The sequence below is a fragment of the Colossoma macropomum genome, unplaced genomic scaffold (assembly GCF_904425465.1).
Source record: "Colossoma macropomum unplaced genomic scaffold, Colossoma_macropomum, whole genome shotgun sequence".
Lineage (NCBI taxonomy): Eukaryota > Metazoa > Chordata > Actinopteri > Characiformes > Serrasalmidae > Colossoma > Colossoma macropomum.
The window spans coordinates 25109061-25134313 of record NW_023494792.1 but is presented as its reverse complement, the minus strand read 5'-3'; the positions used below and the strand labels follow the sequence as shown (position 1 = coordinate 25134313).

The 25253-nt window shown below is 40.2% G+C and overlaps 1 protein-coding gene across 4 annotated transcripts in view; it reads left to right on the top strand.

Moving 5' to 3' along the window:
* The window catches only part of anks1b (ankyrin repeat and sterile alpha motif domain containing 1B), a 257933-nt gene that overhangs the window by 171215 nt on the left and 61465 nt on the right, over positions 1-25253 (top strand). For all 4 annotated transcript variants that reach the window (XM_036576704.1, XM_036576703.1, XM_036576706.1 and 1 more), the window contains 3 exons: positions 10567-11228; positions 14742-14814; positions 17922-18028. In XM_036576704.1, the coding sequence (XP_036432597.1) occupies positions 10567-11228; positions 14742-14814; positions 17922-18028 (842 nt within the window). The remainder of the gene's footprint in view (positions 1-10566; positions 11229-14741; positions 14815-17921; positions 18029-25253) is intronic.

Sequence of the window (25253 nt, the reverse complement as noted above, 5' to 3'; positions counted from 1 at the left end):
CTGCCATTTCAAAAGCTACCGTGTCTAACGGCACCAAGAATAACACAGGGAATAAGGCAATGTTTTGCTAAACACACTATTGTGAGTCAGTAGTAGCCCTCATATACACTTACCATTAAAAGTTTGGGCTAGGCCTGTGCCCGTTGACGGTCAGCTTAATTACAGCAGTAACAGGCCCAAATGGCAGTAAAACTCATTTACCACTAGTTTGGCAAACCCGTCATTCATTTATTGTTTTATGTCATGCAAGAAAGAGACTAATATTACCACCCCTTGATCATAATTAACTTTTAAACATGTTGGGAGATATCGCACGTTAATACCACATTTAATGTACCTGATATAGATGAGATTGTTCTGTAAATGCGACTGTTGAGCTGTGCTGGTTGAACACACTCGGTATGGTGTACATTTAAGGACGTGCTCAGGCACAGTGTCAGGTTTCAGACATCAGACAAAACAGCTTCGGTAAAATTAGTAAACAACTCAAGAAAAATGTCTCAGCTCTCAAACACCAGGCGAAATGACTTCAGAGAAGAAGAAGGCGTCAAGCTAAATGGAGAGTAATGTTCATGGGACATTGACAAGTCCATTGTTTATTTCTAGATTAATTACAATATTGTTGCAAAATTAAAATGACTTTATACTTCAACCAAAACTTTGCATTTATTATGTTCTTTTAAAGATTAAGCTTCAGCTCACATGCTATGACTGTGTCTGCTTCAGTGCCAGGAACAGTCTCAAAATTACCGCATGAAAAAGTGTTGCTATTTTTAATTTTATATATTTATATAAGTTTGGAAAAAAGGCTAAATTTGCTCTTGATACTAATAAATATGGGTGTTGCAGAATGTACCCAAAGTACACTATTTATTCAAAAGTTTGTAGACACCTGCTCATCCAGTGTTTCTTCTGGAATCAAGGGAATTAATAAGGAGTTTGTCTCCCCTTTACTGCAGTGACAAAGAGTATTAAAGAGCATTAGTGAGATCAGGTACTGATATTGCATAATTATCCCAAACTCATCTAAAAAGGTATTGAAAGGATCTTCAGTACTCCAGCGCAGAGCCACTTCTCCATAACCCAATACTGGGGAGGCCTTTAACCCTCTAACTGATGCTTGGCATTGGACCTGGTGACCTTAGGCTCATGTGCAGTTGCTCCAGAGCGTCCCATTCTGTTGTTAATGCTTTGCTATGGAGACTATACAAGCTGTGTAGGAACAATTGAACACGTGTCAGCAAGTAGATGAATTCACTAGAAGGGCTGTCTGGATAGTTTTGGACGTACAGTAAAGAGCTGCTTAATGTTTATCTTTGTGGGCATTTTTTCTTGCTTAAAGTAACAATGAAAATCAAACATTACTTGGAAAATGTCCCAAGAAATCATGTCCCCAAACTTTGACGGGCAGTGTAGCAGTAAAGCTACTGGAATGCTTGTGTGATTTGTAGTTGTGGTTATCAGTAGGAGCCATGTGGAATGTTTAGAATGTGTCTTTATGGCCAGGTTTGGTTGTTTTTCTGTCAAAGCATGCACAGGTACCCGGAGGCCTTCTTCGTGGCTTGGTGTTTGGTTTAAAGTAATGATCCTGTCGCATTTTTGGGATGGGATTTTAATGGCGGCTGTGTCTTTCCTGCTCTCCCCCTTCTCTCACTGTTCAGATCGGTCACAGATTCGGTTTCTGCCTGATTTCCTCAGAGCTGTGCTGGGGTTTCAGGACTGTGCTCTGGTGCTGTTGGTTGTGGATGGAGCCTTTCGCCTCCCTCTCAGCCTCCACCACTCTTTCTGCCAGCCGCAGATAAGATGGGCTCACATTTGCTCATATCTTCCTGCTTCTCTACTGGATTTTCCACTACACATCAGTTTGAGTGGAGCCTTGTCAGTCTCCCGTCACTCTCTCTCTTGCGCTGTCTCTTTCTGTCTTTCTCTCTGTGCCTTTCACTCTCACTTCTGTGCAGGGTTGCCAGATTGCTTCTGTATTTTCCAGCCAAAATAAGTGTTCAAAATCCACCAAAAAGAATACATCAAAAAGGTCATTTTAGTCATATTATTAAATAATTCAGCAATCAACCAACATGACATCAATAATAGTGTTAACCACTGATGTCTTGCCTTCGAAAATTTGCATAAGTATTAAAATTGTCACTAGATGGCCCTGTCAGTCTTTAACAGATGTGTTTATTTTATCACTACTATAAAGAAAGAGAAAAAAAAATTAGCACCCTAGTCATAATCAACAGATTATAATCCACAAATTATAACTCATTTAGGTACAATAATTAAATTACTTAGCTTGTATATGTATTTTATTTCCATAATTTGTAGAGCTTACAAACCCCATAGCGCATGCTCTCCACCTTGTCAGTAAATTAGTTTTAACACGTTTCACCAAAATTAACCATTTTAATGCATTTTGTAATAGGACCCACAATGCAATCCAATCAGAAAGGCAAATGAGTAGCAGTAATATTGCAAAACTGTTCCCTATACACATTTTTAATAACCTGGATACATTAATCACTGATGTCGGTGATGCACATGGGCAGGGTAACAGCCTCCTCTCCACAGGAGTGACTGAAATGTATGTTAGTCAAGTTTTGATAACTGATAGTACATGGGGAGAAGTTAGGCCTATTCAAGTTTCACCTGTATTATTAAGTAGTTCAGTTTATTCAATGTAGATATCTTTTTAAAATCCATCAAAAATAATAAAAATCAGAGCCCAAATTTTGTGTACCTACCAAAGCACTTTTTCCCACCAAATCTAACCAAAATCCTAGTTTGGCAGGAAGCTGCCCAGTCTATCAACACTGCTCCTGTGTCTCCTCTCTCCTCTCTTTCTGTCTTTCCTGAAGGCCAAGTGTTTTCTGCCCAAGGCTCGAGGAAGCCGGGGAGCTGTTGCCATGACGATCAGATGTCACCTGTTGTGACTGCAGCTGGATAGACACAGAGAGAGAGAGACAGAGAGAGAGACAAACACAGAGAGAGATAGAGAGAGATAGACAGTCAAAATAGCGAGGGGCAATAGAGGGATGGAGGAAAAGAATGTGAAAAGAATAGCCCATCAGTTTTTGTTTAATGTTTCACTTTCTAAGCTTTGGCTCCAGCTTTTTTAATACCCTGTTCTCTCTCTCTCTCTCTCTCTCTCTCTCTCTCTCTCTCTCTCTCTCTCTCTCTCTTTCTCTCTTTCTCGCTCTCTGTCTCTGTCTCTCTTTCTCTCTCTCGCTCTCTTTCTCGCTCTCTGTCTCTCTCTCTCTCTTTCTCTTTCTCGCTCTCTGTCTCTGTCTCTCTTTCTCTCTCTCTCTCTCTCTCTCTCTCTCTCTCTTTCTCTCTTTCTCGCTCTCTGTCTCTGTCTCTCTTTCTCTCTCTCTCTCTCTCTCTCTCTCTCTCTCTCGCTCTCTTTCTCGCTCTCTGTCTCTGTCTCTCTCTCTCTCTCTTTCTCTTTCTCGCTCTCTGTCTCTGTCTCTCTCTCTCTCTCTCTCTCACTGTCTCCCCCCCACCCCCACCCCCACCCCCACCTCACCACCTCAGCTCCTTTCAAAGTTAGCGTCAGCTTCAGAAGAGAGCATGTACTTTGTTGCTTGGTTTCTTCAGGATCACATCATGTTTCTTTACCCCCCTTTGCAGTACGCATCTCAGACAAAACCCCACACACAGGCCCCATTGTGAAATATTCCCTCTGAGCACTTACGCTGCTTTATTCTAACCACTTAAAGCAAAGAGCCTACGGTCACTGTCTTCTTTCACACACAGGCATCCCTTTTCTATGATTCCCCTCATATTAAAACTTTCAGTTGCCCTAACGTACCTTGTTGAATTGCATTTGTGAATATACCTGTTTGTGAATCTACACGGCTGGTCAAAAGTTTTGAGACGCCATGCCTTTCTGAGTGCCTTTTTTTTCTGTTACTTTTTTAATTAAAGCTGCACTGTGTCTGATTTTTTGTTAAACCTGAGGGAAGTAGCATTAGTGAGAATGTTATTACTATTTACTACTAATTACTGCTGAGGTTTTGTTAATACAAAACAGCTTTCTGTTTATTATGTAAAGTTATTCTGAAGCAGTAAAAAATTTATTTTCGTTAGGCTTCTCCTAACTTTTGATGGGCAGTGTACTCACCTAGGTCTGTATTTGATAAAGGGTGATATTTGATTGGTTTGCTGCTCTACCCTATAGTAGACGTTTGTGGATCAACGGTGATTTTCTAATTCACATGTTGATGAGCATGATCAGTTTACCAATCATACTCCTTCTTACAGCATCTGAGATGCAAAGAGTCCATTGATCTTCCTTCAGAAAACCAGATGTACTACGTCATTACTTGCCTTATGTTTTCCATCGTGAATTGTGGCGTTACCAGCTGTGTGAGCTGCTAAGTGTGAACACTCTGCAGACGTTGCCATGTGGCTGCTGTGCTTCTCAACCTGTTGTTTTGACTGGGAATAGACTGACCTTTTGCGTTTGTCATGATGGCCAAAAACTCATGCTGTTTGGCTATAGGCCGCTTCCACAACATTTCACATTTATTTTCATTATAGTGATAGTTGGCTGAAAAATCAAGTTTACACAATTTCCCCCTCTTACCATGTGTAATATGTTTGATGTCTGAAGTTTTCTTTTGTAGTTTTGCACTGGAGCTACGAGGCTAATGTAGCTAACAGTCGCATACTGTTTTTTACTATCTATATCTATCTATAAAAATCATATATATGTATATATATATATATATATATATATATATATATATATATATATATATATATTAGAGAGAGAGAGAGTGCAGACAGACAGAGGCTGCACTACTGAATCCAGCACTACTCTCTGAAAGTAAATGTTCCCCATACATTTGCTTTGATTTTCATACATTTTTAAAGGTCTTTTTCTTTACGATATGCATTACAATCTAATGTATTTTTTGTTTCATGCAGAGCAAAACATCCAATCTTTCTTAATATGGTGTATTTTTCTTTTGAAAATGCATTTATTTTGTCCAATTTCTAGTGCTGACATACAGCTAGTGTCTCTATGAGAATCACTATGTTATCTTAGCACCAAGCTAACTGACATTACATTCACTTCTTCACGCTAGATTTTATATTACTTATAGAAGCTCTGCATAAACAAGGACATCTGAAGCTTGTAAGACACGCTTTGTATGTTGCAGTTTTTCAGTAAATATTTCAATTTAAATCCTGGCACTGAATATCATTGAAGGAGCCCCTTAGTCTGTTAACTATCCGATCTTCCAACCTAGTCAGTCGAGAGCTACTTAAACAGATCCACATTTTTACATAGTATGTTTGTTATGGTTTGAGACATATAAATAAAAAAAAGCAATGGGCTTGTTTACACTTTGAATTAATATGCCTTTTTGGTGATCAGATCTCCTTCCCATTTCGCCTGAATGCAACTGTTGTATAAACAGAATGTGTTTTTGTTATTCGTATACAATTACATGAGCGGAAATTTGTCTGCTGAGTGAAACAAAACAGTGAAACAGTGAAAAAAAAGATGGAGGATACGTGAGGTTGTAGTGAGGCTGTAACACATATTATTGTAAGGTGTAAACAGGCTGAATGGGATCTAACTGCAGGGATGCAGTACCACTTCCTGCTCTAAAATGCAGGGGTGTGGGTAAAATAAGCCTCCATCTGTGGACTAAAACTGTGTGTTTCAGTAGTAATTTTGACTTACTTCAGTAATGAAAACATGGGACTGCATTACTTTAATAGTTTGTTCATTTAAAATATTAAACTCATGATAAATCCAAATCTTTCAACTTCTAAACTAAAAATATCTATTTAAAAATATAACACTAATTAATTTTATGTATTGTTTACAAGTTAAAATTTAGGGGTTAGTTGTTGGGACCTCCCAATAGAAAGTGCCCGATAAATGATGATTTTGTATAAATTTATCTTTTTACTATTTCAAGTAATTCCTTGGGTTTAAATAGATCATAACATAATCACTGTAATATCTAAGATCTGAATTTATATATATATATACACACACACACACACGTGGCACCACAGTTTGAACTAATTTGGCAGAATGGTCCATATATATCTATGATAAAAATATACAAAAGCATGTCATATAGCTAGTTGACTTTTATAGATAACAGAATGTCATACAGTGTAACAAACCACATAAACAAATCTATTTGAAATACCTAACAACTCGACGTGTATTGACTCAGATATGTGAGTTTTAGACATGCAGTTCGCATAGTGCTAATTTGAAACCTATATTTCAAATTAACCTAATAGCTCCAGTGTACAACTAAAAAAGCAAACTTCAAACGCAGGCATGTCTTGGCTGACCAACTATATTTGGGCTTGAGTAAACTTGAGTTTTGCTAAACTACTGCTTTAAAACTATGTTTAAAATTAAAAGAATTTAAAGTTTACAGAATTGGAGTTCACAGAGGCTTTGTTACTGAATTAAGATGACCTACAGGTCAACAGCTCTGTCCATCCTAGTGAGGTGTCTTGCAGTTGCATAAGTTTGTCAGTGTAAACCACACACTAGCACTACCATGTAGTGGTGACGGATCCACCATTTGCCCATCAGTCTACTTCCTTATCTCCCTCCATCCTTCTCTCTCTCTCTGAGCCAGCAAGGGTATAATTTGATCGTTATCGTCGAAGAGCGCTGTTTTTACGTGTGCTGGGGCACTGCACTAATGCTGGGAGGCAGCGCAGAGAGGGTGTTCGAGCTTCTGTATCTGTCTGCATGGGTGATGAGGTTTGATATGGCCTTTGACGTCCCTGCCTCTCCACTCTCATCCGGACTGACAGGCAGAGTTCACTCCAGCACACACAACAGGCGCTCCAGCACTCACCATACGGTTAACGAGCTGTACACCCATACGCCTTCTTCTCTTCACACATGTATCATATGCCACACTGTCATGGCAGACAAACTGAGACATATGCAGACATGTACATTTTGTCAGACATGCACAAAAACTGTTATGTCTGTTGGGCAGGCTAACGCACATACATTAGTATACAGTGATAGTATGTGTGTATTTTACTATTTCAAACATATACATAGTTGCCACCCACCCAACAATTGCACTGTAAATAAAACAGTAAAGAACTGGCAGCAGGCTTGCCAGGAAGTTACTGTGAAATTAAGAGTATACTACTGTTGCAGAAATGTACGGCTCCAGACTGTTTTTATAACTACAGGATATCAGTGTAATTCAGTACTTTTACAGTATAATACTGCTAGTCCATTATTTTTGATGAGGATGCACTACCTTTCCTAGTAAAGCTACAGATTTACACATTTCTCAGTTTATTGTAGATCAAGTCTTGATGATTAATTGATGAAGAAAGCCATTTAGAACTCAGCAAATTCACTTAGACATTGGCAGTATGAAAATATAATGTCAGAACTTGTTCTTTTTGCCATATCAGCAAAAAAAGATTTGGTATGTTTTTTTTGTTTTTTTTTTATGTTTTTCTAAAATCAGTTTGTGGCAAAGTCATATCGTATGCCATATGCTCACTCTCTCCATATCCTGCTGTATATATACAACTTTGTTTCCATGAAAGTTGGAACACTGTGCAAAATGTAAATAAAAACAGAATGCAATGATGTGCAAATCATTAAAACCCTATATTTAATTGACAATAGTACAGCATATCAAATGTTGAAACTAAGAATTTTTTTTTTTGAAAATAGATTCCCATTTTGAATTTGATGGCACACATAAAAAATTAACTTCGTATAACTTCACAAACAAAATAAAATGGCACAGGCGATGCGTTCACATGTTTGCGTTAAAAAAAGTAATTTCACACTTCATAGCAGTACACAGTCAATGGTGGTATAAAGCCACACAAACGTTGGCATGGTGACCGTGGTGTCTGCGAAAATGGATGATTATCAGAGGAGAGCTTAAGCAGTACAGATTACCTGTTAATTTACAGCGACAATTCACTTTACAGCAAAGAGGTGTTTTAAGTATAACATGATAATGCTGTTTAAAACTGGCTGGTAATTTCCAGCAATAGAAAGGGACCACCATAAGACCACCACTGATAATTAGTATTTGGGTGGTAGACCACTCTCAGCGCAGCAGTGATACTAATATGGTAGTGGTGTTGTAGCAGTAGTGTGGTTATCTGCACAATGGCGTGGCTGGGATGTTTAAGCACTGCATCTCGCTGAGGTTTCAAGCACGACCTTTAGACAGACCCTGTTCTTCTGTGTGCAGAAAAAGTGTCTTATCCGCTCTGCTCTGCAGCTACTTATGAAGTAATCTGCACAGCTCACCTCTGCTGTCCTTAACTACTAAATTAAGTGAGATTTTTTTCCTTCAATCCCAGATGGTGTGTAACATGTGTCAAGCAGTAGCTGCTGTTACAGCACAAATAACAAACTGTAAGGAGCTTTTCATGGGATGACCCATGTTTACTTGTTTTTGTATATAGAAAAGATATTCAGAGAATGCTGTTATTCTAACAGCTTTACAATACACAAAAAATGCTTGTATTTGTGCCGTAAGTAGCTATAAGTATTCATTATGTTTATTGTGCAATAGTGATTTTGGTCACTTACTGCTTGCTTAAAGGAATGATTCATTGGAAAAACACATTCACATAACTTCCCACTAATCTACACAATCGCTCAGACATGCTTGGTTTCTGAAGTTTACGTCTCTGGTTTTGCGCTGGAGGCATTGAATAAATTTGAAACTATAGCATTTAAAAATTAAGGTCAGAACCCCTGAAATTGTATATTTTACTCACAGTTTATCTGTGCTCATATTGTAATCACCACTTTATTCTGTACAGTTTATAATGTGCAGCAAGTGATCTCCACTTAGGTCATTTTAAAAAAAATTAAAAATCGAAGATCTCGCTTTGAGAAGCACAGCAGAGGACTGGGCCTGCCTTTCTGTCAAGATGGTTTGTGACAGTGTCTGTTATAAAAAATGTATTAAAAAAAAAAGAAAAAAGTTGCAAAAGTTTGAACACTCCTGGTCAAATTACATGCTTTGTTGGTTTTCTTGGTAAAAGTTAGCACATCCTATACATAGAACACACTTAAATGTGGTATTTTTCTGCAGATTTTACTGCACGATTTCTGTTTATTTACCAAGTTTAACAAATTGGGAAAAAAAATAATAATATTAATAAAACAAAATGTGCCATAATCCTTGCACAGGTCACATTTAATGTGTTTTTTTTTCCAGTATATTACATTCAGCAGATAAACAGTAATTTTGCATTAAAATGTGCAGAAGTGTGTTCTTTATAGAGCAGTGGTCTCTAACCCTGGCCCTGGAGAGCTACCTTTCTGCACAGCCTAGTTCCAAACACAGTTTGCCACACCTGCTTCAGCTAATCAGCCTCTTCCCAAGTCCCTGATTGGATCAGATGTATTACAGTTAAGTAAGGGGTGGGGCAGCTTATTGGATACAGGGTGGAAGTAAACTCTGCAGGAAGGCAGCTCTCCAGAACCAGGGTTGGAGACCAGTGCACAACTTTTGCCCACAACCTGTACATGTTCTAGCTCAACGACTCACTTTTCGTGGTGAAGTAGCAGAGCTCAAAATCCAAAAATCGACTCAGTGGAGCTACTCAGCAAAGCTCAATCTTGTGCTTTTCTGTTTTGCATTATTTGCTTTGCTTAAGATTTAAGTACAAAGCCAACATATTTATGCAAAATAATTTCACTTGATGAAAGTCTCCACCGTGGATTTTATTTATTTATTTATTTTTTGGTTTGCTTTTGCCTTGTTGCTGAATATTTTCTCTGTTGATTAAACTGCATTATCAACATTGCAGCGAAAGCAAGCGCAAATAGCCAGCCGACTCGTGTTCAAAACCTTATTATCATCTCGTTTTGCTTCCGTGCGCATCTACTGCTTTGGCTGGTGAGCATCAAATCTCTGTGAGGTGTCATTGGCAAGCTCGGAGCGTGATTAATTTGATCCGTATGATGCTGATTAATAAGCACTTCTGAGAGTCGCTTTAGAACAGTGTGTAGCTGCCAATATTAAAGGGTACTAAAACTATAATTAGAGGTAAAACTACACCATAACATACATATAGATACCTTTACCTTGGAATGACTGAATGAACCTATCAGCTTCTTAGGAAACGGGATTTGTTGGTTCTCTGACCATGTGCTTGCGTCACACTGCAGCTTCCTGAGTGCCTGCGGACACAGAGACGCTTTTAAGGGCTCTGTAGTGAAAGTTCTGAGTGCAGGGCGGCATGCATGTCTCACTGAAAGACTTTTTTCCTCAGGGGAAGTACACACACACGCACGCACAATATTCTCTCACATCATCAGACAGACTCATTGCCCCTCAGCCTAAGGCTTCCATTTAGTGCTTTTCTCACCACTTTAAAGGACCAACAGCCCTTTAAATGTATAGATACGCATGTAGCACAATTTCAAACACTGTTGTGTAAATGGAGCCCTTGGAGTCCTGCTTTTGAAGTGGTGCATATTCATGGATGATAGAGAGAACAGACAGTGGACCCAAAAATGTAGACATTTGTATAACCCCCCATCTGTGTCTCTGTGTGTCTCAGATGAGGTGTTGGAGCAGAGGGAGTGTGTGTTGAGGGACGAACGCAGGGATAGCCACGTTCCAGAGCAGTTTGCTGGTCTGCTGCACGGCTCCTCTCCGGCCTGCGAGTCACCAGACAACCCCTATCAGCTCTACGGCAGAGTCCGCAAGCTCTGCGCCCCAGAGCCACCGCAGCGGCACGGCAACCTGCTCCGAGCACCCGAGCCGGCCAGCCCACCCTTTCCCCGACCCCCCGCCACTCAGGCTTCTCCCCCCAAGGGCCAGAAAGAGCCCAAACCACAGGTGGTTTACCGCACCATCTTCCACACACGGGTCAACCAGAGCCCACCGACTGCCCAATCAGAGACTGACCCGGTGAGCAACGGAGAGCAGACGCGGAGCAACAACGGCCCGTCTAGCACAGTGGTCAGCAGCAGTGTTAGCAGCACTGCGGGCTACGAGGAGCGAGCCTGCACTCTTGGCAGGATGCGCTCCGTGCCACGCAACGTCCTGGACCTGCAGCTGTCCAGGAACTTTTCCAAGTCGGACTCCAACCTGGTGGCCGTGTCGCCTATCGAAGAGGAGCAGTGGAGCTCGCGAGGTCACAGTCAGAACAGCCCGGGGAAAGGAGGCAGCCCCACAAGACTGGAGCGGACCCCATCCTTTACAGCAGAGTGGGAGGAGGTAATAACACCTTAATTACCCTGTAATTATCGTAATAATTGCTAATTGATTGGTTCTATTATCTGACCTAACTGGTTTAACCCTTAGAGGTCTAGAGTTATTACTGTCATGCTGCTATACTATTTAAACACAATTTCATAGCTCATCATGTAATAAGTTACATTTTCATTTGATTAATGTTTTGGAACTGTATTGTTTCGATGTCAAGTGATGACAAAAGCATGGTTTGGGTTTTCTTTCCACATCAAATGATACAATCATAAATATCTCTTCTAATAGAGAAAATACATGTGGTATCAGTTTAAAGTTTAGAATCTGCTTTTTCAACAGAATATCTCTCATGTTTCAGTGAGCTACGAGTGAGAAATAATTAAAATATAAAAAGGCTTTTCATGTACACACCACGAGGGATCTAGGAGGGTTGAAAGGGTTCTTTGTGGTATGCCAAGACATTTTCACGTATCAGTTTTATTGTTGCTTAATTGTTTTCTTCCGATACAAACTTGATATGTATAAAAATACATTTTCATCTCACATCTCAAGGAAGGCTAATGAAACTTTATTAAAGTAAAAATGAGGTGGCATCCCATTTTGCATTGATAATGATCAACCTGATTAATGTGGCATCTTTTAACCAAAGCAGCGCAGCATGCAGAGTCAACAATCACTAAATTATGGGGAAGAAAGTATTTGAATAATGAATTCTTAATTGCACAAGGAGTAATGCATTTTTATCATGTAAGATCAAAATAAGCAGGGACGCTGTGATGAAACAGAATTTTACTGTGTGCTGTGAGTCAGCTTTGAAAATTAGCTGGAAAAACAAATAACATTTCTGCTTGCGAGTTTGGTTTCCAGCTCGTGTACAGCCCTGTCCACCACTGCCTGATCTCTACGTGATTCAGTTTGAGAACATATATTTACTGCCAGAGCGTGCTAGCCACTGGCCAAAACATATTGATTGTTTTACAATTGATTGCTTGGATAGGTGTGTGTCAGAGTACTCACAGAGCTGTGTGATCTGATATCAGGGATCTGCTCATAATCAACCAGGGGAGATTGAATTTACACCAGATACATGAAAGATATTGAACGACTATAGCATCTGCTGCCATGTTCACTTTATAAAATAAAAAGAAAAAAGAAACGGGATGCAGAAGAAAGGCCATTTTTCTGCCGTGTCATACGGGATGCTTTTAGAAGCAGGACTTTGTCTCTCAGATGACACACCATGTGTCAGGACCAATTCCAGCTGTCAGGTGTCTTACAGTGATGTCTCAATTTGGAATATAATGGAGCGGAAGCTGATCGGTCAGTTGGGAACTCTCGCTACAAGAAATCGCTTGAGTGACGGCAATAATAGCGTCCATCTGCTGTGGGTCATGCCTGTGCAGTTATTTGATTTCCTCAAATGAAGTGACAGGCTTGTGTTTGAAATGTTCTCTTGCTTTCCCAAAAGGGTGGGCTGATGCATGTTTGGTGGTGCAGTGATTCTTATGGGCTGTCGAGGTTCTTAGTCACATATTGTATGCTACCTTTTAGATATACTCGTTGGGCATTTTATCAGAAACACCTACCATACGTGCACTTTGTAGGTTTAGAGTTTCTGACTGTAGCCCATCTGTTGCTGCACACTTCATCAGCTCTCTTTTTCTCAGGCCATTCACGAAAAGGGAGCACCACAGGACCACTATTGACCTGGTATTATTCAGGTGGTGGACCATTCTCAACACAGCAGGGACACTAACATGGTAGTGATGTGGTGGTGTGAGAACAGGCACAGCAGCATTGCTGAAATTTGAAAACGTGTAACACATAGTCATACAAAATTACTTGTAATGTCTGGTCAGCAGTGGTTCTATGGTGGTCCTTTTCTACTGATAAACAGGGTAGAGAGGGGCTGATAAATTGTGCAGCAACAAATGGGCTACAGTCAGTAACTGTAAACCTACAAAGTGCACCTGTGTGGTGTGTAGCTGATAAAATTGTCAATAACAGCAAGGACAAGGTAAGTGTATCTTATAAACTGGCAACTCGCTGTAGGGCCCAGTGGATTTTTTGTGTTCTCCAAGACAGTGTTTCTCAAAATCAGTCCTCAGGACCCCAGCATGTGCAGTTGTCTAGTTTCCCTACTCTTTCACACATGATTCAGCTCATTAGGGAACTGTTAATAAGCTGTTAATAAGCTGAGTCAGGAGTGTTAAATATATACACTTACCATCCTTTATTGGAAACACTTACCTTTTGCTTTCACTGGCCATGTTAAGAGGTTCACCTACGTTATAGGTCACTGTATTGGTGTTCAATTAAAGTGTTTTGTTTCAAAACATATTATAAACCAAGTAAGTGGTAAGTCTGCATTTTACAGCTCTAGCATTATTTAGTGTCTCTGTAATTAAAGCCTGTAACTGTGCATCATACTTACCTTTTAAAGACATAACAGGTAAGAAACAAAGTACAAACAAGTGAATTAGTATATTACAGTTTTAATACAACATCATTTCAGCAGAACTACTTCATTGTTGTTGGACTAGTAAGTCTTTTATTGTAAAACCCCATAGAAATTCAAAAGAATTGAGGTGATCTGTTGTTTAAGCAGATGCTGAATGCCTTATTCCTATAAAAGTGATTTTTCAAAACGCTAAAAAAAGCCTGACTAATTGCTTAGTATTATTCACAGTAATCCTTACTAATTACATTCTTTTGACAACTGGAAGATAAAAATGTTATTTATGAATAATTAGAGTTTAACATTAATTTCTAACAACAAGACACCGCTACATACAATTAATCTTGTTCAGTTGATACTTGTTTGATACCAGTTTAAGTTGAATTTTAAGGGGTCTAAGAGAGGTTTTATGAGGTTATGTGATACACTGGTGGTCAAATGCTGCAGCTGATCAGAGAGAAGATTGTTTAACTCTGGAGTGTTCACTGAGTCCCTGTCGTACAGCTGTGTGCTCAAAGTGGAAAAAATGGAGAATTGAGCCTCTCTGCAAACGTTCCTGATTGCACTCTCTGTAGAATAGACGTAAGTCCACAGGGAGATGATGGAGAAGGGCCTTTGAAGACAGGTGGAGGTTAGAAGGATGTGAGGTGCACTGTCTTCCACACTCAATCTCACTCTTCCCTAACAAGCATGGACTCATCAGAAACACTGCCTGCCGCTGTCAATGCACCGTGTACTCAAACAGAACGAAAGATGATGAATTACTTTGCAGAAACTTCCCATTTTTTGAGCAGCTTTTAGCCAGTAATTACCTGGCCCTTCCGAGTGTAATTACAGGCTGTGGAGGAGGCAGGCAGGGTCAGGAATGGATTAGATGTGGGAATATGAGAATTAGAGAGTGAGAAGAGGCAGGTTAGACACCATCCCGGAGGGAGAAGGAGACTTCCAGTACAGGAACAAAAATATGGCATTATGCAAACATGCAATCTTCTCACAGCCTGTCTCCCCTCCTTTCTTCGCTTCCACCTCTCTCTCTCTCTTTCTCTTTCTCTCTCTGCCTGTAGATTGATAAGATTATGAGCTCCATTGGCGCTGGAATTGGGACAGAGCTTGATGAGAACAAGGAAGACCACTCAGGTGTGTGTTTGTGTTTTCATGCACGTGTCTGTTTGTTATTCTTTGAAATTATCATGACTTAAAGTTCAGATTTACAGTTTCCTCCCTTAACCCAAATGTAGCAGGACTGTATTTTTTGTGCTTAATTATAGTTCACTGTTTAGATGTTGTAATGTCTTTTTCACCATTGTTTAAGGATTTAACGCACTGAAACCTTCACATGAAGTCCAATGTGCTTTTTTTTAACACTGAGAACAATTGAAGGAGATGCAGAGAAAAAAGAACTGGATTCATTAAGTAGTATAGAGCAGAGCAAAATTCACTTTCTTTTAGCCACTAACTGAAAGATGATGCAGAGTGGGTAATAATAAAAAAGAAAAATAAAGCTCTACTGTGTGTGTGTGGTGGAGCTTAAGGCTCTGCTTTGAGCATTAAAATGAGCAAACAAACTACAGTAGCTCCCCTGAGCTCTGATGTGAAAGACGACATTAGTGTTAATATTTATCTTTTGAAAACTTTGTGTTTTTCTTTGGATTTAGGCCCAATCCCATTTCTTATTTTCACTCCTACCATTGTTTCCGAGTGAAAATTTTTATTAATGCCCACCCCTAAGTCTTCGGGGATATGGAGCTGAAGTTGAAGAGGAACCTTCTTTTTCAAATTGTCCTGTTCCACCTTAAATGATGGAAGCAGTTCTCATGCTTGAGGTGCCAGAATGTAACTGCTGAACCATTTAAGGTGGAACAGGAAATTTAGCTAGCTAGCTACCGAGACATCAGCATACTACTAGTGATTTTTTAAGCTTGTTATGAAGAAAAGGAGCATAATATACTATAACATCATTAAATTAAGATAATACAATGGTTATCAGAATTTTTAATGGAAAAAATACTCACATTTTTGAGTTTCTTTAGTCGCTCATGCAGCCATCTTGTCGGTTTTCGTTTTTTTTATCATAACACTCCATTTGGGGTGTGCCTCTGAAAAACCTCCATTTGGAGGGCCATGTAGGGCCTACCCCTCTGTCTAAAAAAAAAAATCAGGACACCCTACCCCTAGGCGTGAAAGCGTGGAAACGGAGGGCTAAGGGCTAAGTGGTAGGGGCGAGGGGTGAAATGGGATTGGGAAACTTTTATATATATATATATATATATATATATATATATATATATATATACATTTTTTTCTCCAAAATTTATTATTGTTCCAGCCCTGTCGATCAGAACATGTTTGGTGTCTGAAATTGCTTTGTGAGTTTTGCACTGGAACTGTGAGGCTAATGTAACCAATTATGTCACCTAGCTAAAAACAGTAGCAACCATCTTTTTTCCATTACCTAAATTTCTAGATTACTTTGTCACACATTGTCAGAAACCACATAAGTCTGCTTGAGATTACTTATCAACTTAATGCTATGCATGATGAATTCATGCAGTTTGCACCATATTTATTGGTGGGGTATAAGCTTCCATCACTAGGTACTTTAGCCTCATAGCTCTAGTGCGGTACTAAAGAAGCAAACTTTAAATGCCAAACATGTCTCGGCTGATTGATAATATTTAGAGTATAGGGAAAATGGTGTAAATTTGATGTTTTGCTGAATTATCGCTTCAATCTAGCACAGTATAGCCACAATGCTGGTGTGTATCTCCTGTAGTCTGCAGTGTGGTGGAGGCAGATTTCCCTTCAGCTCTGAGCTTTTCGAGAAGTAACTATGGTTACTGTGCGCTGCTCTGCTTGCTGACGCTCTGCTGTAGCTGTAATGGAGATGCGAGGACAGAAAGTGGTTGGGGAGGTTTGGAGAGAAGTTTATCTGTGAGTGGTGACCTTAGAACAGCGTTAAGCTGAAGCTCAGTAGAGGGGAACGTCTCGCGCAGCCTGGAAACACGCGTCTCCTCTAATGATTAGCAGATCTCTGCAATGTCCATCCTTCTCTCCTCTCCTCTCCCCTGCAACGTTCTTTCGTCGCACTTCGTCCACTGAGAGAAATCCTGTTTATGCTACCATTCCACCAATGCTCACAGACACCCACAGAGCGTGTGTGAGTGTGTGTGAGTGTGTGTGCGTGGGAGGGAGTAGCAGCAGCTTTGCACTCAGACAAAGAGGCTAGAGCTGATCTGATGGCTATTATCGGCAGCTAGAGAGAGAGAGGTACGACTAGAGAGAGAGACAGAGAAAAAGAGAGAAACAAGCGGAAGGGAGAGAGAGAGGAACAGAGCGAAGGGAGGGAGAGTAAGATAGAGAGAGGGACAGAGGGAGAGAGAGAGGGAGCGGGGGAGCACTGTGGAGCAGGCTGCAGAAGCATACAGATGAGTGTGGGAGTAGTTGATAAAGAGCGTTCTACCAGGCAAGCTGCACGCTCCCCCCTCTCTCTCTCTGTCTCTCTCTCTCTCTTTCTCTCTCTCTCTACATCTCTCTATCTTTCTCTCTCACTTACACACACACACATGCGCAGAGATACACGCATATACACATGCTCGCTCACACACACACACACTGAGCGCGGCGCAGTGTCCAGGAGCAACAGCTGAGCAGCAGCGGTGGATGGAATTTCCAGCCTTCAGCATGTCCAGCAGCCGAAACCTCTTTACTTCTGGACCCTGACTTCCCCTTCTTTTCCTCCTCCTCCTCCTCCTCCTCCTCCTTCTCTTCTCCCTCTCTCCCCTTCCATCTCTCTTTTTCACTCCTTGTATTTCTTTTTCTCTCTCTCCTCTCTCTACCATCACCACCTCCTTTTGCTGCGTTCTGTTTTCACTCTTTACAGAAAGAAGGCTCTGTCTTCTTTTTCCTCTTACCTGCCTAGAGGACTCCTCTTCCATCTCCTCTCCCTCCCTCTCTTCCTCTCCTCCTTTTCACACACTCTCTGCTCTTTTTCCTTTCCATCACCGCCACTTTTTGCTACGTTTCTCTGCCTTCTCTATTCTTCCTTTCTTCTCTTCTCCCTACTCCCCGTCTCCTCTCCCGTTCTCTGCCGTCCACTCTCGAGGCTCTGAGCATGGCGGGCTCCTTTGACAGTCACTTTGCACGGAACATGATGTGGCAGTGTCAGCTGTCTCAGCCGGACTGCCGCTGTTACAGGGTGGATGGTTACTCTCTGCTCAAACGCCTCCCTCTGCACCCCCTCATAGGCCCCCGCTGCCCCGTGCAGTCCGTGGGACAGTGGCTGGACAACATCGGCCTTGTCCAGTATGAGAACCACCTGCTGGCCAATGGCTTCGACAACGTGCAGTTCATGGTGAGTGCCAACACTTTCACACCTCCTTGAGTGCTGATCTGTGCTAGCTCCCCTTTCAGAGTTGAGTTCAGTAGAACTGCAGTCTCTCATGTTTTGTCTGTAGGCCGTGGTGTTCTATTTATTTTGTCTGTACTCTTTTGTGTTTATTTTGTCTGTTGGTTTGTTCGCTTCTGAGTTGCTTCTTATTGTTCCCCTCCGGCACATCATCTTTATTCTGTGACTTTGTTGCCTCTCTGTTTGAGTTCATCTTTAGTCGAATGTCAGCGCTCTGTTCATGCGTCGCTGTTTGAGGCCGTTCTTGCGTTTGTTGTTGGTGCGTCTTGAGCTGCTTGCAGTAGGGACACGTGAGTGCAGCCCTGAAACTGCCTGCAAGCCACTGCACAGGCACAGCACCCATAGCAAACCATGCTCAGTTATGACATCTTTGACATACATGTGTGTAGGATTATTAAAGGAATGCTTCAGCTTTTTTCAACCCAAGCTCCATCAGCTGCATCTGTGTTGTACACTTGATGACCAGAGACGATAAATCATTTTGACGAATCCCTTTGTACTTTGTAAAAGAACTGAAAACTTGTCATATAATAGAAGCCAATGGTCAGGTGCTGAAACAGACTGAAAAAGGCTGAAGTAATTCCTTTAATCACAAGAATTTACTATCACTTTGTTTTCTCCAGCCTGTTTCTTAGTCACGTGACAAGGGAAACCCCAAACCCCCTAAATGATAATCTCTCAGAGATCCTCCCCCAGCACTCTACAGACGCTCTCATTTATCCCCCACCTGCTTTCAGAAGTGTCTAGCTCCTCCATCTGCCGATCATATGCAAACTCAGTCCTCTGCCATTGACTTAGTCTGCTAATTTCTGACGAAAAATGAAAGAGACTAGGATAGCAGTCTGTTCTCGATTGGAACAACTGCAGGTTTAATCAGAACTTCTTGACACCAAATCCTTTTTGTCCATCTGAAGTTGATGTAGACTTGGCTTTTGGTATCGTCTTTGATTTGTGCATTTTGGGCGTCAGGAATTTGATGCAGATCTTAACCTGTGACTTAACTATTTAATTTGTTAATTATTGGGCCTGATCCAGCTTTAAATTTTGTCTTCAAAGGTCTTTTGCTCTATCTGTATGTATTTGTGTATTACCAGGATGACAGAAAGGTTAAGGTGTTTGGCTTTAGATCCACAACACATGTCTGCATGGGTTTGATTCCCACTCCTGGTAGCTTTATTCCAACACAACAGATGCTGAGTGGACAGGAAAAAAATCTGCAATATGTAGCACAGTAAATAGGTGATAAGGACTCCCTTCACCTCTGCTTGTTATACTTCCTCTGCAACTAATATACTAGAAATATCAACCAAGTAGGGGTATGTGATATTGCAGAAGTATTATATCATGATACTTGAAGACATTTTCACGATACACAATACTCAACATAATACTTTGTTTTTCAGAGATTTTAATAAGTTAATAACAGACAAAATAGAAGTGTCAAAACAGACAGAAACATACAAACAACACTGCACTAAATCCAATTAAACATGACAATTATGCTCACTTTATAATGCAACATGTAGTTAGTCTGTGTTCTTTAAGTACTGACGATACCCACAATATGCTTGGAAAAGCGTACTGTGCTGTAAATTATCACGATATCGATGAAATATCATCATATTGCCCATCCCTACTACCAAGAGAGATGTACAGAGGAAATAGAGAGAGAGAGAGACTAAGAGAGTGGATCTGATGTGTTTGTCAAACTGCAAGTACCTGCACTTGCTCATACTTCCTGACCCAGAGACTCATTAGAGCCCGAGAAGGTGATGACAGTTAATTAGCTCTTGACCCCTTCTATATCAAATACGTGCGCAGGCAAACTGGTTTGTTCTGTCCTAGATATCCAAACACAAACAGACAGGTTTGCTCTTTCTGACATTGAGAATGGTTAAGCTGTGCTTTACTAAAGGCACTTCCTGTTCAGCCTGATGTAGTTCACCTTCATGCTTGCCTAATGATCCATTTCAGTTAGTCCATGCAGTCAAAACCTCGGGATTAGTGTTCTTAGTAAGGAACACTAATCCAGAAAATTGCTTCGGTCAATGTAGAGGCAGTAAAAAAAGATTCTTGGGTGTATTTCCCCATTAGGTACGCTGTCATCTTCAAGGGTTTTAGCTTTCAGCTAATACTGTGCAACATCTCAATGTGGAAATCGTATTTTATTTATCTGTATTGAGTCTTACAGAATTCCGAAAAAAAAATACTTCAGAAATATTTATGAGAAGCAGAAGACAGGTAAAGCCTGCGCTGGATCTTGATCTGGACTTTCTTCAGGATGAATATGTTGGTAGAGAGATTTTATTTTAAGGGCTGGCAGATTTGTCATGGCACAGCAAGTCACGTGGTCTCTAAGCCCACCTCTGTGATTTTTAACTCATGGAGTACACAAAGGGTTGAGTGCTGGGTAATTTGGTGGCACCGGAGTTTTTCTCACTCTCTCTGCTGTAATACGAGAGCTGAGGCTGAAGTTGAAAAACCTGTTCACAGGTAAGCCCTTGTTACACAGGCTTATGGGATTTGTAGTTTTGGAGAGCTAATGAGCCATCCTGTTGGCCTGGAGAGATTAAACAGAAAAAGATGTGTGCTGTAGTGTAAATAGGGTGTTTGTATGCGTGTATGGCTGTGCATGTGCGTAAATGAATTATTTTGTAGCCGTTTGGTGACGGATTCTGATTGCCCTCTCCTAGCTCTGACCTGCATCTGTTCCTGTGGTTGCCGAGGCAACTGCAGCGTGAGTGGGCCGATTCATGCATTGCGCCACACAAGAGAAAACACTGTTTCTACGGCTTTGGTTTGCTCCATTCACTTCACAGTGTGTCGCCTCTGTCTCCGTCCATTTACATGTATGCATGAGTTTTCACGTGTGTGTCTGCAACTTATTTGTAATATGTACACTGCATATTATCATATGATAAATAGAGTGCCACAAATACAGCCTGGCATCACACGCATTCAATAAAACAGCACAATAGAAGAATGTCTGCATCAATCTCCAGCCTTCCGGCTGAATTTAAGAGCATTAAAGTGTTTTTTTCTGTTCTCATGAGCTTAGAGCTCTAAAAGCGAGATGTGAAAGAGGGAAGTGTATAAGACCGTCCGCTCACTAAGCGAAGCTGGAATGAATCGTCTTAGAATAGATTCATTTTCATTAAGCTGTCTCTCTGTTGCTCTCTCTCTCTCTCTCGCTCTGTCTCTTATTCTCTCTATTGTGCACATGCTCTTTTTCTCTCGGCTGCTTGGCAAGCCTCAGCTAGAGCAAATTATCATTTTCAAAGGATTCTTGGACATTCTCTCACCTGCATCTTGCGGTAGATTAAAGATTGTCTCCCAAGGCAGACAAATCTGCTGTTCTCTCAGGCATTTTCCTCTGTATGTCACCACTGACCAAAGAAAAACATGTACATCTCCAAAACAGTAACTTTGCAGGAGAAGGCAAAAATGCTATTAACTTTAATGTAAGTAAAGGGATTTTATTCCAAATAATTTGGGGCATTTTGAAGCATTTCTATTGGTCCACTCATTAATTTTTTACACAATGTATAGAACAGCTGCTCTTTTTTGGACATGTCTATATTACTTTGTGTGTTATCACAAAACCTTCTAACTGGGGGTTTTATTTTTTACACCATTGGAACACTCCAGTTACCCCTAACATTGTGTGAACCCCTAACCACTAACATTGTGTTTAGGTCAGCAACCCAAATGTAAAGAAGAGACATTTTGGCCTTACAGCAGAAATCAAACCAACTTGGGAGCAACAACATTTTGTGTCCATTTTACCATCTTGGCTGTAAATATGTCTCAGTATGGACTATGATGTACTAAAATAGGCTAAAAAATATATATTATAGACATAAACGCAGACTTACTGTGCTCTGCTTTGAGCCTCAGCTCAGCTATAGCCACTTTTCTCTCATTTTTCCACAAAAGTAGAATAGCTTCTTGTAAAATGTCTCTTAACGTTCAACTTTTTACAAGGCTGAAGTCTTCTCATTCGCTAGCTTCTTGTTGGAATTTTCTTGTTCTACCTTAAATGCTGTCTGAAGCACCAGAATGTAACTGCTGTATCTTTTAAGGTGGAACAGGAAAATTCAAACAACAAACTGACTTCAGCTTTGCAACTTTTTAGTGTTTGACAGGAAATCAGCTGACTGCTTATAAACGCAAATCATTCATCTCTAAAACTCATGTTTGTCTTAAATCTTTCTTTGCGCTATTTTGTTAGCTGCTAGCCAGGTGAGACTGTTGTCTACATTGCTGTGTGACCAGCAGTCTGCGCACCAACCTTCAGGGTTAAAGGGTTAATTAGCAGATATAGGCTACATTAACTCCAGCGTTTAAGACCATTTATTGTGAAACCTGTGTCTGAATGATCAGCATAGCTTTATTTTACTGCAAAAGAGTTTTATTTTTACCTAAATATCTAATTCTGCTGTGGAGCCGCAACAGGGCAGGAATAGAGCCGCATGTTGCTGGCCCCTGGTCCAAAATAACTTGAATAAAATTTTGTTGCATTAAGATACATTAAAGTAGGGGTGGGGGGCACAACAAAAAGGTAATATCACAATACATTTTCATTATACTTTTATATACAACATTTCAAAGTTTCAATATTTCAGCGATTCAGGGTTTTATTATGACAGTGGCGGTGTGTTTACTTCGCTTTACTTGTGGACCAGGATGGATGGTTGGTTTAAGGGCCCATATCATGGAAAGCTTTTCCTTGCTTTTTTCAATAATAGAGTTTGATGTAGTATGTAAACTGTTAAACATTTTAAAACATCACTCCTTAGTCCATACAGTCTACAAAAACAAAGCTGCAAAAACAGCCCATTTTAAAATCATCATCTGTGATGTCATGCAAACCAGTGAATTTACATATATCCTTCTGTATGCTGAAGTTATACGGAGTGTCTCAGCCCAGACTGCTTTTTTTGAATGAGGCACAATATAGGACAGCCAATCAGAACAGAGCTCACTGACATATTTCAGTCTTAAAAAAACAGCCCGTTCAATCGTAACAGATAAAGAGAGGTTTGTAAGTAGTAATGTAAAAATGAATTGTGGCTGTTTTTGGTTCATAAAAACACAGAAAAATAATTAGTAGACCTCAGAGAATATATGTAAAATGCAAGAAAATGCAAAGTGGGCCTTTTGAGGTGTTGGACTTAAGATCCAGTGGATATATGTCTGCTGAAGATTGACCCCCATGCCTGGTAGCTTTATTTGATCAAGTCTAAAGCTGAGTGGACTAGAAATGAGTAATGAGTGCAGTATGCAGCGCAATAAAGAGTTGACAAGGGTTTTGATTTTCACCTTCAGCTCTGACTCTTATGCTTCCTTTGCATCTAAAAGACTCATAGAAATATCCACCAAGAGACAGACAGAGGAAATAGAGAGAGAGTGAGTGGCCCTGATGATAGAGAGTGAGTGGACCTGATGAGTTTGTCAAACCACTCAGAGTTTCTGACCCAGAGCCAAAAGCTATGTGAATGGAAACTTTATGGAGTCTTTAATAAACAAATCCATCAGCACATTGCTTAAATACTGCCTGTTGGAATTGCAGTGGTCCAGCAGTTTGAGAGCATAGCTACATCTTAAGAGGGTAAATGGTTTGATACCAGTGTCCTGCTCTTTAGGCATTTAACCTCAAGTTGCTTCTGGAGCTCTCTGCTAACAGAAGTTGTGTGCAGTGTTTGAATGTCTTGCACCATACTTTAAACTGATTGTCTTCTTTGTAAGAATCTAGTGTTTAAAACAGAGTTTATTTTCATTCACCTAATTTTATTACATGAGAATCTCAGTTCACAAAGTGATATACTGTGTTGTCAGTACTGTGTGTACAGTACTGTGCAAAAATCAGAGACCATGTTTTCATTTATTCAGTTTTCAGTCAAAGTTATATCTGTGTCCTCCTGACAAAAGGGGTTCCCAAAGCTGACAAAGTTGGGTAGTGACTCGTTATATTTAAGTACTTAAGTAAAACATTGATGGATGTGAACTTTCCTGAGTATTTTCAAATTATGATACTTTTACTTCTGCTCAAGTATATTAATGGGTAAAGGAATCTGCTTTCAGTACTTGTACTTCTACTTCAACCATGTATCAATGCTTCTACTTAAGTATGGATTTTAGCTACTCTATCCACCTCTGGTCGCTTCAAACATTCACACAAGCAACTACCCACACACACACCTTAGCTGCCTTTTCTTGACTAGAGGAGATATTTTTTATTAGATATTAGAAGGGGAAAGGGGAAGAGGGCAGCAAGACCTGGTAAACCACCAAAACTGTCACCGTCAGATAAACAGTATTTAAAGCTTTCATATTTGAGAGGAGAAAATTAAGCTCCACTCTTGTTTCAGATCTGAAAAAATCCACAGGTGTTTCTGTCCATCCTTACAGTTTGAGAAGAACAACTCAACACTGAGTCTGAAAGGATGTGTAGCTGTCAAGCAGCTGTTACTGAAAAAAATGAGAAAACTCAAAGTAGAACACAGAAACATCACTGAATGTGTTTGGGATTAATTTGTTTATGAGAAAGAGAAAACCCCAACCAACTTCTAAGACTAAACTTAGGGAATTCTTTGAAAAACTGAAAGCAAGTCTCCTGAATGGAATAGACGCTGAAATAAAGGCAAAGGTGGACACCCAAAATACAAAAAAAATAAAAATTAAGGCTGTAATTTTCTGCTAGTTTATGCTGACAACTTGTATTTCGTGGACATTTAGACTAGAAATTAAATAAATGAAAGGGTGGTCTCTTACTCTTGTGCAGTACTATGATTTAGGTAATAGTGTTGTAAATATATAATGAACCAGTGCCAGATTTCTTTTTGCTAGAATGTAAATCTTCTTCTGACTGGCAATAAAATGTTCTGAACAGACAGTGCCTTCTAAGGGGGTGCAGTGCTTCCGCAAGAGTTTCAGGATAGTTGCATCTTCGTGTTGTGCATTAGAGCATTTTTGTTAGCCATGACAGGCCGTCTCATCAATTAGCAACAAGAACGCTGAACTCTTCTGCATTTCAGGCTCTTAAACTTCTTTAGACATCAGTAGACCTTTAAAACACTGATTTTAAGAATATACAAAGTTGCCTGGTCATGCTGAACAGTAATGAAAAGGGTCAAGCTAGCTGAAAAGTACCTTCACACACACACACACA